Consider the following 19,380-nt stretch of genomic DNA (forward strand, 5'->3'; position numbering starts at 1 on the left):
ACCACAAGTGGTTTGATTTTGTGTTATTTTTGGATTTTGAAATATTTGCATGTCCAATGGTACCTATTTATTTATTTATTTATTTATTCATTCATTCATTTGTTCATTTTTAGAATTTTATAGTATTTACATCATTTAACCTCACCTCTCGCCTCCCTTCTCACAGGTTTCATCCATACTCCCCAACCCCCACTGCCTCTTAAATTCATGGCCTCTTTCTTTAGCTATTATTATTATACACACACATACACATGTGCAAATATGTAAATATAACCTACTGAGTCCATTTAATGTTGATTGTATGCATATGTCTTTAGGGCCGACCATTTGGTGTTGGATAACTAATTAGGGGCCTCTTCCTTGAAGAAGACTGATTCTCCCTTATTCAGCAGTTACTGTCTGTAGCTTTTTACCTAAAAGTAGGGTCTTAGGAGATTGCCCCTATTCACGTAGGCATGTCACCCAGTATTGTCATTGTTCAGGGCTTCTTTACCTTTGAACAATCATATATTTTGAGATCCCATGGGTGCAGTCCCCATCATATTGAGAAGACACAATCCTGAAGCAGATGTCTTGGTCTTCAGGCTCTTACAGTCTTTCCAGCCCTTCTTCTTCCATGTTTTCTGAGCCTTGGGTGTACGGGTAACCTTATAGTTTTATCAGTTGGGATTGGGCATTTGTCTTCATTTTTGACTATTTGTGGATTTCTGTAACAGTCTCTTTCTGTTGTCTCTTGCTGTAAAAAGAAAATTAAAAACGAAAAATGAAGGTTCTTTGATGATGGGCCATAGTGAGATGCCTTAAGAAGTGAACCCAGGCATAAATAACAGATTTCATTTGTATTTCATTTCTAGCTGATGCACATAGCCTGAAGGTAAAATATAAGTAGTTGTTTAGCACGTGGGTGAGCTGAGTGGCATGACTAGTGATAGTTGTGTTGGGACACCATTGGCATTGCCAAGTATGGCATCAGTCCTCTAATGTAGAATATAGGGGTAGAAGAATGGCTTCTCTCCATTGTGATTATTTTTCCCACTTTTTAAGTAAGTGTTTGTTTAGAAGAGGGATCTTCTGGGGACTGGAGAGATAGCTCAATGGTTAAGATCAACTGGCTATTCTTCCAGATGACCTGAGTTCAATTCCCAGCAACCACATGGTGGCTCACAACCATCCCTAATGAGATCTGGGACCCTCTTCTGGCCTGCAGGCAGACACACAGACAGAACAGTGTTTACATAATAAATAAAATGTGTACCTCAACACCTGGTTAAAAAAATGTATATATAAAGGTTCTTCTGGCCAGGTATGGCAGTACATACCTTTAATCCCAGTACTTGGGAGGCAGAGACAGATGGATTCCTGTAAGTTCAGTTCAGCCTTGTCTACAAAGTTAGTTCCAGGACAGCCAGGGCTACACAGAGAAACCCAGTCTTTAAAAACCATAAATAAATAAATAAAATAGAAAAGATGATGCAAAGATTTTTTTAGGGACTGTAGATGTAACTGTTGGTAGAGTGCTTGCCTGGCTTCCTTAGGTTTGGTTCACAGCAGCCTATGAACTTGGTACAGTGGTACATATACATGGGAGCTGGAGGCAGGGGGTCAGAAGTTGAAGATTATTCTTGGTTATATTGAGAGCTCAAAGTCAAAGTAGTCTACCCATCCCAAAATGAAAGAAGGAACCAAGTGGTGGTAGTGCACACTTTGAATTCCAGCACTTGAGAGGCAGGTAGGTATCTGTGAGTTCGAGGTCAGCCTAGTTTCCAGAAGGAGTTTCAGGACAGCCAAGACTACAGCAGAGAAACCCTGTTTTCAAAAACCAAAAAAGAAAGGAGGGTTCTTCCTCAGTTGCTTCTCAAAGTGACAGTACATATCAATGGTACTGCTGAATTTTATTGTTTATTTTTGTGGCTCTGGGAATTGACCTTAGAGCCTCACTCATGCTAGGCAAACATGGAAATATTTCAGTGTCACCGCAAAAGAAGCATCATTTTCTTTAATTCCTCTTTCTATAGGAGTATACTATAGACCCTGACTGGCGTTTTCGAAGTACTGTTCTCACTCCGATGTTTATTGAGACCCAGGCCTCTCCAAGTACTCTCCATACCCAAACCCAGGAAGGGTCCCTCTCAGACCGAAAGCAGAAGTCTGGGCAAGTGCGGGCCACCCAACAGCAGTATGATTTCACCCCGACACAAACTACAGGTAACAAGTGGCCAGACACCCTGGCCTTTAACAATGACTTCTGTTGCAAGAACAGAAACTTTCTGTGAGAGAAATAAAGGAATTTATAAAGTCACAAAGGCCATAAGAAAGATGTGCCAGTCAGAGGGAAAAAGGAGAGAGGTTTCTAGAGTAGTCAGCTCTGCCGAGAGGAGCAGTTGTTGGGGCCCGGCGGAGGCAATGGAGATAGACTGAAGTAGTTACGGCCCTCACTGCTGTCCAAGGAGAGGTTCTGGATGGCGGTCGTGGGAATAGATTTACAGCTAGTGAATCATACGTTTAAAAATGGCTGACGTGGTGAGTGTGCCTATGCTTCTTCCACAGTTCTTAATGGAGAGAAAGACATTATTTTAGAAAAGAATAATAATCTGATTGTATCTAGACGTGCTTATTTTGGTTTGGTTTGACAAATATGCATCATATCTAAGGCATCTTGTCTTAAGAGCAGAGTAACATTAAACCAAATTCATTTATTGATGTCAGTAATTTATTGAACTGTTCTTTTCCAGGGGATTCTTTGCTTTGTTATGTAAAATATAAATCACAGAGTAAAATGTCTTAATCCTTTTTAAAAGATTTATTTTTTGTGTTTGAGTGCTTTGCCTCCATGTATGCATGTAGTGCGTATAGTGCCTGGTACAAGGAGAGGCTAGAGTAGGGCTAGATCTCCAGAAACTGGAGTTACAGTCAGTTGTAAACTCCCATGTGGGTACTGAGAACTGAACCCAGCTCCTCTGCAGGGTTTGCTGTGGGTCATACCCAAGTACCCTTGGCCTAAGCCCAGTGTCACAGGTAATTGCAGAGGTCTGGCACTGCACGGGTGCCCAGCAGGTTTCTACATGTGCTGCATGGTAGCAGCACCCTCACTGCTCTGCTCCTATGTGTTGTAGTGGAAAGGAGCTCATTTGATTGGCTGACTGGGAGCAGCATTGACCCATTGGCGGATCACACAGTCTTCTCTTCAGAATCCTCATCTTCCTCCTTGCTGGTTGCCCACAAGAGGAGTGAAACGTCACAGAGAATACACTGGAAGTCAGTAGGACCTGACTTTGGGATGAAAAAACTGGGCCTTCCTGGTGATGAGGTGGATAACCAAGTGAGAAGTGGTAAGCAAAACGCTGGAACATCTTTACAATGTATTGCCCCCTCATGCAGAAGCTTCCACGGAGAGAGCATATTTCTGACTGTCCACATTTCCTTGAAAGCTGCAAGAAAAATCATTAAAATTCAACTCATTAATCATTGTTTGGACCCTTACCATGTTAGTGTTCTTTAAGAAATATTATGTGAGTGACAGATCTATTAGTTTAGTGACTTTCTGGAACATAAGGGGCAGGTAAGGCAGTAATTGGGGTACAATTAGTAAGCCCAGTCTCAGGGGTAAGAGTTTAAATCCAGACACAGTGTGGAGCAAGCCTTTGGAAAGACTGGATAGAGGAAAGGTATTTAAGCTTAGGATGCAGGAAGAGAAATGACATAAAGGATGAAGATAGAAAAGTAAGTGATATTTTTGTTGAGTGAAAGAGACTCAAAATTAGATCAGCAAGGTTCGTGAAGGGCAGAGTCCACACTAAGGGTCCTATGTAGTCCAGCTGGATAGATGTCCTGGGAACACGGAGAGCTGTGGAGGGTCCTGTAAAGGAAAGAAGCAGGATGTGCTTTAGGAAGCCATCACCTGATGGATGGAGTAGAAGCAGTCGTGAGGACTCTGATCCCCCTAAAGAGACATATGTGGGTACCACGTAGTATGAGGAGAATGACAAAACCAGAAGCACTATCACTTGGGCCTTAGCAGCTTGAAGGTGAGTTGGTGGGGTGGCCTCCTTTCAGAGCCCATGGGAACCTAACAGGCAGAAGGTCTGGTAGGCCTGCAGACTCAGCCCTGGAAGTGCTGGGGAGATGATAGTTCTTTATAAGACTCTGGGAACAGTAAGTACCTTGGGGAAATGGGCATGCATTCAGATCATAGAACTAAAGTTAGAAACAAACATAGCCAAAAGGAGTCAGAAGTGTAAAATGAAAACACCAGGTTTTACTCCCAACTACCATTTATAGACATCAGTCTCAAATCTATGACTCATATGCTGGTCTCGAAATTTCCCTTTTTAAAAGGAGATGCAGCCATCTTTTTTGCTACTAACCTGCAGTTTTAGGGTATGCCAAGAAACTTTCTCTGCATTCCTTCCTCCTTACTTGCTATTTCTCAGGACTCTTCTTTCTTAGAATGCAGAGCCATTGGTCTTGCTGTAAGGTTGGACTGTCACCTAAAAGGAAGACTCTAACACCTTCACATGTCTATCCAGGATCCTTAGATGCATGCCACTTTCCCCGCTATTTTCTCTGACAAACTACTAAAGACAGGTCCACACTAGGGCACTTCTGGACTATTTGGCCTCCTTATTGAATGGAGACTTAAGAGGACAGTTACTGAAGGTAGTAGCTAGATTTAAAATGAGTGTGTGTGGTGTAGGTGAAATTTGTGGTCTGTGCAGAAATTAAGGAAAGAGGTAAAACTTAATTGGAAACATTTTTTTGTGTGTGAGTTTTATGTATGGATTTGGAAAAGCTTAAGTCATAGATCTAAAGTAAAATGTTAATATATTAAATATATTTGAATCTGCCTTTATATTTTTATAGTTTTAAAATATTCACACACTATGAGAGCAGTTCTTAAAGTATGATGAATTAGCACTTTGTTTATCATCAGTAAAAAGAAATGTAGTTTAAAAAATAGAAGTAGTCCTTAGTTTGTTACTTCACAAATAATAATTCTCTTAAGACTTTTTTCAGTGTTAGGCTAGAACCTAACACCTTGACTACATGGTCTATCTCTGCTGGATCCTCAGCCCTGACTTTTACACCTTATTTTATTTTTTTGTGATGCTGTTGAATAAAGCCTGGAGTCTCACACATGCTAATCAACTACTTTGAGCTGCACTCTCTCCTGTTGTTTATATTTTTATTTGTCTTGATTATTGATATCAGTTGCATATGCAGAGAAACTAACTAAACTAAAGAATCAGACACTTCTCAAAAGCTAAGTAGAAAAAAAAGTCAGTTTTCCTATCTACAAAGCCAAATCACAGAGGCAGCCCCCTATAAATAACCCTGTTGGTGTTCAATAACTCTGAGCAGTGGTTTTATTTTCTTAAGATTTATATTTATTATTTTTATTTTTGTGTATGTGTGCATCTAAGTCAATGCCATGTGTGTGCAGGTGCCTTCGGAGGCCAGAAGGGGTGTTGGATCTCTTGGAGCTAGAGTTACAGGTTCTCATGCGATCTCATGGATGCTGGGAACTGTACTCGGGTCCTCTGGAAGAATACTTGTCTCTCCAACCCAGGCAGTGACAACTACAAGTTTCCGAGTTGTCTCAGCCCTCTTTTCTGGGCTGGCCTTTTCCACCTCACACTCCATACCACACCTGCCGATTGGCCTTGCTTTCCCTCGGGAGGTGCTGGTCGCAGCAGACCCTGAGCCCTTGGACTGTGCCACTCTGTGTCCTTGCTTTGTCCACCACTTAATTGGGATTTCCTGGGACAGGTACAACTCTTGTTCCTTATAGGTCAGAATTGCTAATCTGCCCTGTCTGCTGTTCCTTATGGCTTTGTGTCCTTAACAGATTACTAAATTACAGTTTAAAGTAGAGATAAACACACACTTTCACTTTGGGGTATCCTGGGAAAGAGTGGAAGTCAATTGCACATGTTGTTTAATTGGCCATGAGTAGATAAACCTGCTTTATATTCTTCAGGTCCTCACAATCGAGCAGAAATTCTGAGGTTACGCAGAAGATTTTTAAAGGACCAAGAAAACCTCAGTTTGCTCTATGCCAAAAAGGGCCTCATGAAACAAAAACTGGAGAAGGTTTGTATCTTCTTGAATTCAATACCTATTTTGCCTCACAGAGAACTTACTAAGAAAATAAATTCTGTCATCATAATTACATAATTACAGGAGAAGCACTGCATACGTCCCTTCTGACATTACTAGGCATAAAGGATATTCATGACACCTGCTAAGAAATGGCACCTTCCTAAATCTTTGTCTTCAAGGTTCCCAGGTCTGATAGGACTAACTGACTCCTCTCTGCTCATCACAACTTAGCTTTACCTTCTCTGTGCAGACTGGCTTTCTATATGGGTAGGAATGCGAGTGTTGGTCATTGCTGTTACAACTCTAGCTAATTCTGTTCTTTAGGAACAGATGCACAACTACTGTAATTCATGACCTGTAACTGTAGTGGGAGTGAGAGGCTATGGGACCTGGAAAATACTGCATGGCTGTTAGGGCTACCAGACAACCCAAAAGCTTCCATTGGAGACACAAGTAGAACATGAGTATTTTGGCAGGGAGGGGCATGAGGTCTCATTATATAGACCAGACTGGCCTGGAACCCCAAGGGTTCCACCTGTCTTTGCCTCATAAGTACATGTGCCATCATGCCCAGTGAATTAATTTGTAATATGCAGAAATAATGAACAAACTTGTTTAGTTTATAGCTTCAGTTTTACTTAGAAAGCATTCAACCACTACCTACTTATATTTGGAAGTCAAGTGGCTAAAAGATTACACTGAATTATAATAACAATAGGACTCTGTAATCACAGTCTATGTTAACTGTTGGAAATTTGGTTGGTTGGTTGGTTGGTTGGTTGGTTGGTTGGTTGGTTGGTTGGTTGGTTTTGAAGCAAGGTAGTCCCGACTGGCCTCAACCAAGGGTGACTTTGAACCTTTTACCTTCTTTTACCTCCTAAGCATGCACTACCACACTTGGCATACTTGGTTTTCTTACATGAAACCTGTTTCACTCTTTGCTTCTGCTGATTGTAGGATATCAAGAGTGAGTTAAAAACGAAGCAGGATGCCCAGGTTGTTCTGTACAGAAGTTATCGTCACGGCGACCTTCCTGACATCCAGATCCAGCACAGCAGTCTGATCACCCCCTTGCAGGCTGTGGCCCAGGTCTGCCCACATACTGTGTTTTATATTCATGTTAGAAGCTCCATTTGTGGTTCCAGGGGTCTCTACTCTTTCTAGAAAAAATGGTTTAAAAGGGGGGTGTTTCCCTTAAATGGTAGACTTAAAGACTATCCTAATTCCCATTTCCCAGTTTTGTGAAATTTTTTTGAGAAGACCCTAATGTAGAAGTTAACTAGAAGCTTGCACTAACACTGGGTGCCGTGTTAGGCACTGAGCTCTCAGCCACAAGGCCTTCCTCTTTAAAATCAGATTGACATTTATGTTTCTTATCCAGTATCATATTGGAATAATGGGAAGAAGTGTAAATTTTGAAGTGATAAATAAGCCATTTAGATCAGAGTCTTGTATGCTTTTTGTTTGATCTAAATAATCTGGGTTGAAAGGAACTTCTTTTTTAAAACCATTTTGTACATGTGCCCTTCATCAAGCTTCCACCCCTGGAGACAGCTTATGTGACTGTAGCAAAAGACTGAGCACTCAACATAGGTGTACAGTGTTAAAAAGCTGGAGCCCTTCGCTGGGCTGTGGTGGTGTACGCCTTTAATCCTAGCACTCGAGGCAGGTGAATCTCTGTGAGTTGAAGGCCAGCCTGGTCTGCAGAGCTAGTTTCAGGATACCTAGGACTGTTACACAGAGAAACTCTGTCTTGAAAATCAATCAATCAATAAATAAATAAAATAAAAAGATTAAAATAAAAAAGACTGGAGTTTAGTAATGCTTAGAATATATGGCAGAAGTTACAGGTGCCTCTAAGTGTGGGGCAAGAACAAGACACCCGTCTTCCTCTAATCTCCCATCTCTCAGTTCTGTAGTGCTCTCCAACCTGTCCAGAGGCATCATGATGTGCAGTGCTATTGGCAGGCCACAGGCCTAAGATTGCATCAAATCAGCTCATCCCTTTTTGTGCATGTAAAACAGAACTGGGGCACATATTTTTTTTTTTTCAAAGAGGCAAGACTGTGTTTTTTCCTTCTGTTGTCTGAGGAGGGATGCACTGATTGATATTTCTAGTTCCGGTACATTAAACAAATGTTTGTTTATGGAATACCTGCTATATGCCAGCAACTTCTTTAAGTGTCATGGTACAGTATTGTGTGAGCCAGGCTAGGCTTCTGTCTTTTTTAAAAAATAATTGGGAGCCATAGTATCTGTCACAGAACCAGCAGGCAGCACTGCCTGCTGCTGGGGTCATTGTTTTTTGGGTTGGGTTTTATTTTTTGCATTTTTAAATTAATTAATTAAATATTTGGAGACATTGTTTCCCTTCATAGCCCTGGCTGTCCTGGAACTCACTGTGTTAGCCAGACTGGCCTTGAACTCACATTGATACACCTACCTCTGTCTCCTTTTGGGATTAATGGTGTAGAGCGCTGTCCCCAACTATGAGGATTTTTATGTCAGTCACTGCAACTGGTCTAACAGAGTGAGTGTTTTGAATTCTCCAAATTCAAAAATGAAGGAATTTGTACATGGCTCTCAGGAATCAGTGGTCAGTTAACAAACCTGCTGACTACTATGTGCTGAATGAAAGCAGCAGGTTGTAAAACAGCAGATACCAGCACACAGGCTCATAAAATACTAGGATCTAGCAATAATTCTTATCATTTTCTAAAATTTTATATAGTAACATTATAACTGTTTAAACAAGAATTTTTGATTAAAGGACAAATCATATTTGTGTGGCTTTGACATTGCTTTTGTAAAATAGAGTACTTGTTCATTTTTATTCTTATATGTATGTGTGTCTTCATTAAACAAGTATAGAGAGCTAGGAAGTGTTCATGAAATGTTCACTGCACAGATGTTGCATGCATACACACATCAGGACAGTGCCACGGAGCCCTGTCAAAGTCATTCTTTCAAGGTCTTCGCAAGCATGACTCCACACACTTGACAGCCTAGTCTCCACACAACATGAAGCATTGAGATCCTAGCTTGAACTGTGATTGTTTGCTTATCATAATCCACATCAAGCCAGAAGTAATTGACTAAATTCTAGGTGCCCTTCCCCTTGTATAATAGCCTGTTAAAATCCTGTGACCTGGATGTAGACATGTAATGGATACGTTTTTAACAGTTGGTAATTAAAGTAAAGCTCTAAAATACTACTTCAGGTCTGATTTATGTTTATTTTTTATTTTTAACAGAAAGACCCAATAATTGCAAAACAACTCTTCAGCAGCTTGTTTTCTGGGATTTTAAAAGAAATGAATAAATTTAAGACAACATCTGAAAAAAACATCATCACTCAAAATTTGCTTCAAGACTTCAACCGTTTTCTTAATTCCACTTTCTTATTCTTCCCACCCTTTATCTCTTGCATCCAGGTAAAAGTTTGCACACATTTCTTTTTGGACATATGCTGCTCCTGTCTGACACCACATGCCTAATGCCTTCACTTTGTTTCCTAAGCTGAAACTCGAGAAACAAGGTGTTTAGCAGTGAATGTGCTATTTAGGGTATCTCTTCTAAGTGTGCACATATAATATGTCTTTCGTTCTTTTTGCTCCCCAAACATACTCTTGTATATAACAATAATCTGAAACGAAACTTGTGTCTTTTAATACGCCAGTCTCTTTAGTATTTTGATTAAATCTCTCTCTCTCTCTCTCTCTCTCTCTCTCTCTGTGTGTGTGTGTGTGTGTGTGTGTGTGTGTGTGTGTGTGTCTGTGTGAGAATGTTTGCCTCCATGTGTACCTGTACACAACATGTGCCTGGTACCTGCAGAGGTTATAAGACAATATCAGATCCCCTGGAACTGGAGTTCTAGACTGTTGTGAGCCAGCATGTGGTTGCTGGGTATTGAACCTGAGTCCTCTGGAAGGACAGCCAGTGCTTTCTTTCTAGCCTCACCTACCTTATTTTGTGGATTAGTGTTTTTTGCTAATCCTGAAACTCTGATTATGCTAAGTCAGCTGGCAAGCAAACTCCTGTGATCCTCCTCTCTGCCTCCAGTACTGGAATTCTAGGTGTACTCAGCGTCCTAGGCATCTGAACTCAAATCTTCATGTTTGCATGGCACAGAATTTAACAACCAAGCCGTTTTTTGAGACCCTAAACCCTCTATTTTGTTTAGTTGTTTTCGTTTGGTAGTATTTCAGCAAATTTTTCCTGCCTTGAGGTGTTGATTGAGCACATGTCTGGCTTTGTTCTAAGTGATGTTGTCACAGCCTTGAAGAGACATATGCCACCCCAAACTTCCATTCTTCACAAGTGTCGCCAACAAACATAAGACAAATATTAAACTGTATTCTTAAGTGATACGGAACTATTAAAATCATACAGAATGGTATTCAAGAAGATTACATAAATGGCTTTTGATTGGGTCAGGTATGCTGTCATTACAGATATCTAGTAATGGGTTAGAGAAGTCTTCCAAGGAGACTCATTAGCAGCAGAGAACTCAGTATAAGTACAGTTTCAGTTGTTACTTTAGTACACTTACCAGATTCTCATATTGAACAAATGAAAATGAACACGAAAACTCAGCAAGAAAAGACATCTGCCACCAAACCTCATCACATGAGTTTTATCCCCAGGACCCACATGATAGAGAGGAGAACTGACTCCCACAAGTTGTCCTCTAACCTCCACATACATGTACATGTTATACATTTGCCCATTCTTGTACACACATACATGCACAATAAATTGTAACAGGAATGAACGGGCTGCTTGTCATCCCAGCTGCCCCACTAGCTTATATCCGAAATAATCACACAGAAACTGTATTCATTTAAACACTGCCTGGCACATTAGTTCTAGCCTCTTATTGACTAACTCTCACATCTTGATTCAACCCATTTCTAATAATCTGTATGTCACCATGAGGTCGTGGCTTACTGGGAAAGATTCAGCATGTCTAACCTGGCAGCTCTATGGCAGCTCTCTCTCTGCCCTTCTTCCCAGCATTCAGTTCTGTCTACTCTGCCTACCTAAGTGCTGCCCTATCAAAAGGCCAAGGCAGTTTCTTTATTCAACCAATGAAAGCAACACATAGACAGAAGAACCTCTTATACCAATAAATAGGAATTTTTAATTTTTAAAATGACTTTAGGAAATAGAGAGCAGAGTCAGCAGTTAAAAGTGCTTCCTGCTTTTCCAGGGGACCTGAATTCGGTTCCCAGCATCTAAGTCAGGTGGCTCACAACTGCCTGTAAATACAGCTCTAGGGGATCCAACACCTACTTCAGGCCTTTGTGCGTATTCAAAGTCACATGACATACATTCAGACAGACATATACACATACAGTAAAGTAAAAATCTTTTTAAATTTTAGCATTTTCCATTTTTACTATTTTTGGTACATTTTTAATTAAAATAAAATTGTCTTTTCCCCCCTTTCCTTCCTGCAGCCTGTCCCACCACCATCCCCATTCTCAAATTGATAGCCCCTTTTTGACTACTATTGTCAAATATATGTATAGTGTATGTATTTGTATACATAAATTTATCAGTACTCTGCTGAGTTGGTTTTATTGTTTGTGTGTATAAGGTTTCAAGGATGACCACTTTATATGGAATAACCAATAAGAGAGCTCATCCCTGGGCGAGGCTAACTCTTCCTCTCCCATCAGTCATTCCTTACCTGTAGTTCTTTGTCCAGGGGTAGAGATGATGAAATTATCCCCTTCCATGTTAGTATGTCTCTGTGATGGTCTCTATTTTCTCTAAAGTGAAGCTCCCTTGATGAGGGGTGGTAGCTACACTTATCTATGACTATAAGAGTAAGATTTAGAATATAGTAAGGAATTATGTGGTCTAGCAAAGTGGCAGTAGTAGTTTTTTTTTTAATATATAGGTTTCCAATACCAAGCATGGTTTCCCTGCTATTGCATGAGTCCTAAGTCTATTTAAATAGCTGCTGGTTACCACCAGCATGTGAATATTTTCTGTGCTTAAGGCATAAAAGTTTATTGACTGAAATATAATTTTATTTGGGTTTTCTTTCTTGTACTATTAGCCCTTTCTAAAGATGACAGACATTTTTATTTGATTGCTTTGGAAATCTTCTAGTCTTCATCTCGGCAGCCACATGTATATGTGTTACAACTTCAAGGGGAGCTTGGGACCAAGTTCTTAGGGTGCTATACAAGTCCAGATGTGTGTAGAGAGTGGAATGTGTACCCCAGTCTGTTTGGAATGCTATTATAGTAAACATCTTCTGGATAGTGAGTGGAGGGTATTTCTCATAGCTTTGTTTATAGGTCACTGTCATAATTCATGAAATCATCTTTTCAAATGTCATTAAATAAGTTAGCCTCTTGATAGAAAGATGTTTGCAAAGACTAATAGGCAGGTCAGTATACCCACTTTTTGATAAATAAATATAAAATCTATTTTCAGCTGGTTTTCTTAACAACTAAAGCTAAGTGCATAAATATTCCTATAAATTGGTGTTTTTTGGAATGCTTGGATTGGAAATGTAAGAATAAAAGTTTTGTTTTTTCCCTTTGCAGAAATTGAGTGTTGATAAAAATTTTGCTAATAGAATTGCGCAGAGACACTTTTCCTGATATCACTGTCTACTACTACTGGTTAGGGCAAAGTCATTTCTCTTGTGTTTAATAAAATGAAACAGTCACTTATGATGATGTCATTCAAATTTTACAGACTAAACAGCTTTATGTGGTTTTATAGGAAATCAGTTGCCAACACCTAGACTTGCTGAGTCTTGACCCGGCTGCTGTTCGAGTTGGGTGCCTGGCCAGTCTGCAACAGCCTGGAGGTATCCGTCTTCTGGAAGAGGCACTACTTCACCTGGCACCAGAACAGCCACCTACCAAACGAGTCCGGGGCAAGACTTGCTTACCTCCTGATGTTCTGCGGTGGATGGAACTTGCTAAGTAAGCTTGGGATGGACCATTCTTGGGAGAACAATAAATCAACTAAAGTAGCACACTAAGAAAAAATGAGCTGGTAAGGAGGCTGAAACAATGGCTCAGTGGTTAGAAGAACTTGCTCTCAGAGAATACTTGAACTCAGGTTTCTAGTACCCATGTTGGACAATTCATAACCACCCGTAAATCCAGTCCCAGGGTAGCCAACATTATTCTGGCCAACACACACACACACACACAACCTTTTTTTATTCCTCTTTTATTGAGCTAGTAAAAACATTTCAGGGGCTGGAGAGGTGGCTCAGAGGTTAAGAACACTGGCTGCTCTTCCAGAGGTCTTGAGTTCAGTTCCCAGCAACCACATGGTAGCTCATAACCATCTGTAATGGGATCTCATGCCCCCTTCTGGCCTGCAGGCAGATATGCAGGCAGAATACTGTATACATAATAAATACATAAAATCTTTTAAAAAAAATTCAGTCTGAGTTTTAGTCTGTGTGTCAAAAATGGCTGCCATGAAAAGAAATATTTTGCATAAAGAAATATTGATTAACTGTGTTTTAACTGTGTTATTTTAATGTTACTCAATTGTCTAGATTCATTATTATCTACCACAGTTATCTTCATGTTAGGTATCTGTAGTTAGGTATTTAGAGTTCCTAATGGTTCCTGATGTTTTTATAGCTTTGCTAAGGTGACTCATTATTTTCACCAGTACTCAAAGTTGCAGAAACTATTTGATACAGTTACTTTATTTGGAAATACAAATTCTGCTATATATACCATTTTGTGTGATGTCTGATTCATCCTTTTTCTTGGTTTTAGCATATGGTAGCCTAGCCTAATCTTGAAAAGGATGTTAAGTCAGAGTTCAGAGGGCCTTCAAGATGGCTCAGGGTGAAGGCACTTACCACACGAACCTGACAGCTACAGTTCAATCCCCAGATCCCACTTTACACAAAACTAGCTCCTGAGAGTTGTGCTCTGACCTCCAAATGCATGTTATCTCCCCAGGCATGCACACACACACACACACACACACACACACACACGCACACACACACAAACAAATTTTAAATCAGCCAGGTTGACATTTGCAAGTCCCTAGGTTCAATCCCTGACACTGCAAAAAATGAAGAGTCCCCTAGAAAATGTGTATACTTTTAACGTAATTAGCTGGAACATCAAGTAGGAGAACAAGGAGAGTGCTAAGAAGGGAAAGATACAGGGCTAGGACAATCTGAAGAATGCTTCCTTGTAGTAGCTATTTTTTCCCACTGCTTCAGATATGTGTTTCCACAATAGATGACATCTTGTATCAATGTTTTCATGGAATAAGAACATATATACATGCTTACACACACACACACACACACACACGGGGACAGGAGAGAGAGAAATGGGCATTATGAAGCACAGATATAAAACCAGCACTTGGGAGACTGAGGCAGGATGATCTCTGTGAGTTCAAGGCCAGTCAAGGCTATACCATGTCTTGAAGCTGCATGGCAGAGGATGAACTGGCTAAGACTTTAGGTCCATTGCAGAACATTTACCTGGTATGCTTGAGTTTCTGGCTTTCATTCAGGGGAGAGAGGGGGAGGAATAGGGAGAGAGGGTGGGAAATAAAGGAAAGAAGGATGGAAGGATGAATACAACTTTTACAGGCTTAAACTTGACATATTTGTTTCTAACTTTTATTTAATAGTTTAACCTTTTCTTGTTGTACTATGGTTATCATTTTGATCAAGTTCTAGTAAGCATTTAGGAACCAGGGTAGGGTGAAGATGGGGATTTCTTTCTTTGCTTGTGGATAATATCTCTTTCTGTCCTCAACTTTGACTATGAACTGCTATTGTTATCACCTATGTGTCAACCTCTCCCTCTGACCTTTGACCTCTAGCATCTGGGCAGTAACAGAACCATGTCAGTTTAATCTGAGTTTGGGTTTAGTGGGTTCGTGATTCGTAGGGGTTCTGCACGACTTGCTGCTCACATGTCCTCCTCTCTTCTCTTGGTCCTTGAGAAGAAAAGCTGGGCAAGCACTGTCCCACTGAATTAAAGCCTGCGCAATTCCAGCTCTTCCCTCCCCCACCTCCTGCACTTACGGAGACTTAAGGTCTTGCTAAGTTGTTCAGACTGGCCTTAAACTCACCATGTAGCCCCTAAGCTAGCTTAGACTTGTAACCCTCCTGCCTCAGCTCCCTGATCAGCTAAGATTCCGTCCACCAACTTTCCCAAGCAAAGTTTGCTAAGAGAGATTCGGTGTCCAGGAAGTAAACCAGAACGCGGGAGAACCAGTGAAGAAGTAGTGGTCTCAGGTGTAAGGAACGGGCATGCTTGTTTGTCCCGGCTGCCTGGCTAGCTTACACCCGAAATAACCACACAGAAACTGTATTAATTAAAATACTGCTTGGCCATTAGCTCTAACTTCTTATTGGCTAACTCTTACATATTAGTTTAACCCATCTCCATTAATCTATGTATCTCCACATGGCAGTGGCTTACTGGAGATTCTAACCAGCATCCATCTCTGGCGGAAGATCCATGGCTTCTCTGACTCTGCCCTTCTTCCTCCCAGAATTCAGTTCTGTTTTCTCTGCCTACCTAAGTTCCATCCTATCAACTAGGCCAAGGCAGTTTCTTTATTCATTAACCAATGAAAGCAGCACACAAACAGAAGGAACTCCTACACCATTCAGGTGACTAGTCTGCTGTTGACAGTCAGGGAAAAAAATAGGTTGGGATTTGAAAAGATACTTGAAAGAGGAAGGGAATGAACTTTATAAATACTAACTTGAGAATTTCATAGTGATAGAATCTTGCTTAACGAAGTTAAGCTATTGTTTTAACAAAGTTAGCTGTGTAGGTCAGGATTACCTAGAACTCATGATCCTTCTGCCTTAACCTTTCTGGTATTGGGATTATAGGCAACACTCTGCTGTGCAAGTCAGATTTTTACTAAGAGGAACAGATGAGTAAATGTTCTAACAAATATTAAAGCTACCCAGAAAAGTTTTGTTCCTAAAATACAGTGCCTTAGAGCATAAACTAAACCATCAATAGGGTGAGAGTTATTCCTCGCTTCTGGCTTTTCCTTAGGGCTAGACAGTAACTCCAAATGGCACCACCTTATTTAATGAGGCTTTATACACTATGAACTTTTCATATTTTAAAGTTTGTTCTTTAGACAGGTTCTTTTTTTTTCAAATACATATTAGAATAATTTGGGCTTTTGGATTAATTAAAGAAGTAAAACTTAAAGGGAACTTCAAAACTGTCTAATTTTATATTTCCATAAAAATAAAAATACTGCTTGTAGCTGGGAAAAGTGGTACACACTTTTAATCCCTGCACTCTGGAGAGGCAGAGTTCAATATCTGAGTTCAAAGGCCAGCCTGGTGTATAGAGTTAATTCCAGAATAGCCAGGGCTTTTACACAAGCAACCCTGTCTTGAAAAAAAAAAAATGTGTTTGTATCTCAACTTTTGTAAATATTTGGAGTCTTCATTCAACATGAATGAAGATTGTGTGAATACTTTTTAAATGTGATATTCACTGATCTGGACTTTCTTGGCTTGCTTGCTATTTATTTATTCTCTTTCTTCTCTCTCTCTCTTTTTTTTTTTTTTTTTGAAGACTCTATCGTTCAATTGGGGAGTATGATGTCCTCCGTGGCATTTTTGGCAGTGAGTTAGGAACAAAGCAGGACACTCGGAATGCACTATTAGCAGAAGCCAGAAGTGATTATTCTGAAGCTGCTAAGCTGTATAATGAGGTAAAACCAATCTCTGGCAAATATATCAGTTCCTTAAACACCTTGGCTCTGTACATCTAAAATTAACTGTTAACTTTAATGTGTAAGATGAATAACTAAATGCGGTTTTTATAATAACCAATTGTGACATGATTGTTACTGTGTCTTGCTCTTTTTAAAGCAACATTGACAAGGCAAAGCATTTCATAAACTACGAAGTACAGAACACTGTACAGTACTTCTATGACTGCTGTTATGTTTACCATCTCTATGGGGTATTGTCTTTCACTTAGAAAATTGATGAAGTGAAATAGACTTTGTGATTTTGATATAATTTGGTTTTGTATGTTTTATTTTATTTCAAGTTGGCCAAGATAGTAGGGGTCAAACTTTAGGATCTGCAACCTATAAAACTATTGAGTGAGTGTTCTTAGCTTTGAGCATACAACAGTCTGCAAATGTCCTCAACTTTTTATTTTAACTCTAAGAATATGTTAAGTGATAGATAATACACAGTCTTGACTTGAAGCAAATTATGCATCACTTCATTGGCTTTCCTGGTGAGGTTCTCAGTGGGATGAATTTCTTCTCATTAGTTTCTTTTTTGTTTGTTTTGGGGTTTGAGACAAGTTCTTACTTTGTAGCCCTAGCTATCCTGGAACTCACAGAGATCTGCCTGCTTCTACCTCCTGAGTGCTAGGATTACAGGTATGTACTACCATGCCTGGCCTCATTTCTTACTATAAGTTTCTTTCATTTTGTTTTTTTTTCTTCTATTCATTGTTATTTTAAATATCTCATTTCTGTCATGTTGCCATGAATATGATTGACAATCATGAATATGATTGACAATCATGAATATGATTGTCTTTAGTATGTATGTTATAATACCCTTTTTAAAATGTATTTGTATCTATGTTTTTTCAACTCCAAAAAAATAACCCTCTTTTTTTTTTCTCCCAGGCTTTAAATAAACAGGAGTGGGTGGATGGTGAACCCACTGAGGCTGAGAAGGAGTTTTGGGAACTGGCATCCCTTGACTGTTACAACAACCTGTCTGAATGGAAACCACTTGAATATTGTTCTACAACCAGTATTGGCAGTGAAAATCCTCTAGACCTAAGTAAAATATGGAGTGAACCATTTTACCAGGTGAGTAGAATTATTTTTCAGTAACTGTAGTAAATGTTTTAGATAGTAATGGATTTCCCAGTTAATATAACTACTTTAAAATTTTCTAAGATTAAGATAGTAGTTTTGAAGTCTTTGATATTTAAACTCTGTGGTGTTAAATTCCGTATCACTTTTTAGCTAGCCATTTCAAAATAAATAGGAGGTGTTTGATAGTAGACATTTATCTCCGTGGTTTGACCACTGGAAGAATATTTCCTGCTGTCTTTTATGCTACTGAGAAGACAGTCTGCATCTTGTTATCCAGTGAGGCAGTTACAGGCCCTCCTGTACCCATGCTGCTTCCTTCTCATACTGTCTCTCCCCAGCTTGTATGCAGCATCCACAGTGTCCCCCAGCGTCAGGTGGATCCCTTTCTTCTGTCGAAAGGATCACGTATTTTGTGATTAGAAGACAGTCCATGTTAGATGAACTTGTTTTAAGATTGTAGTTTTAGGCTACAGCATCAGATATCATTATTTTGGTTCTCAGTCTTAAACTATAAAATTATTTCAAAGAATATTTCAGGTAGAAAATAATTGCTTTCACTCAGGTTGGCATTCTAAGTTGGTAGTGGATTGTTGTTGTTGTTCCACAGGAGACATATCTCCCATATGTGATCCGAAGCAAACTGAAGCTCCTGCTTCATGGAGAAGGCAACCAGTCTCTGCTGACGTTTGTGGATGAAGCCATGCACAAGGAGCTGCAGAAGACGATCCTGGAGCTCCAGTATAGTCAGGAGCTGAGTCTCCTTTACATCCTGCAAGATGATATCGACAGAGCCACATACTACATTAAAAATGGCATTCAGATTTTCATGCAGGTAATACAGATGGATCTCTATGATGTATACTAATTTTATAATAGTTTTAAGTGTCAGTAATCTCATGTGCACACATACACACACAAAAGACCAACGAAAACCTCTGTGTGCTCTCACATATGGTACCTGTTCTACCTTCTGTGTGCTCTCACATATGGTACCTGTTCTACCCTCTGTGTGCTCTCACATATGGTACCTGTTCTTCCTTTGAGTTCTTCTAATAGTGCTCCTTACTTCTCCTTTGTCTCAATCATTCTTTTCTTCACTGTTGTTAGTGTTCTACTTTTTGTTATTTCTTTAGTTTAATCTTTTTTACACTGTGCATTGTAGAAGTTTCTCTGGGATTGTTGTTTAGAAATTTAGTTAATTTATAAATAAATGCATACACTGATCTAATCTCTCTGTGTGGACACAATGCAGATTGCCATCTCAGTGGTATTAAAAGAGAACATGAAACATTCTTCTGGGTGGTCATACCAGGGAGGTTAATACTTGTTTGAAGATATATTCCAATTACTTTGAAAGGACTAACTAAAAGTAATGTAAGATTTAACACTGCAGAATTTAATTAGGAAATCAGTTAA

General features: G+C 39.7%; 1 protein-coding gene across 2 annotated transcripts in view; it reads left to right on the forward strand.

The window, feature by feature from the left end:
* The window catches only part of Prkdc (protein kinase, DNA-activated, catalytic subunit), a 165,153-nt gene that overhangs the window by 106,027 nt on the left and 39,746 nt on the right, over positions 1–19,380 (forward strand). For both annotated transcript variants that reach the window (XR_015737081.1, XM_048452450.3), the window contains exons 58-66: positions 2,016–2,205; positions 3,114–3,329; positions 5,978–6,090; positions 7,057–7,188; positions 9,354–9,533; positions 12,847–13,052; positions 16,686–16,824; positions 17,767–17,955; positions 18,572–18,796. Coding sequence is in view for 1 of the 2 variants with exons in the window: in XM_048452450.3 (XP_048308407.3) it covers positions 2,016–2,205; positions 3,114–3,329; positions 5,978–6,090; positions 7,057–7,188; positions 9,354–9,533; positions 12,847–13,052; positions 16,686–16,824; positions 17,767–17,955; positions 18,572–18,796 (1,590 nt within the window). In the remaining variant the exon portion in view is untranslated. The remainder of the gene's footprint in view (positions 1–2,015; positions 2,206–3,113; positions 3,330–5,977; positions 6,091–7,056; positions 7,189–9,353; positions 9,534–12,846; positions 13,053–16,685; positions 16,825–17,766; positions 17,956–18,571; positions 18,797–19,380) is intronic.

Source organism: Myodes glareolus, chromosome 2 (assembly GCF_982192425.1).
Source record: "Myodes glareolus chromosome 2, mMyoGla1.1, whole genome shotgun sequence".
NCBI lineage: Eukaryota > Metazoa > Chordata > Mammalia > Rodentia > Cricetidae > Myodes > Myodes glareolus.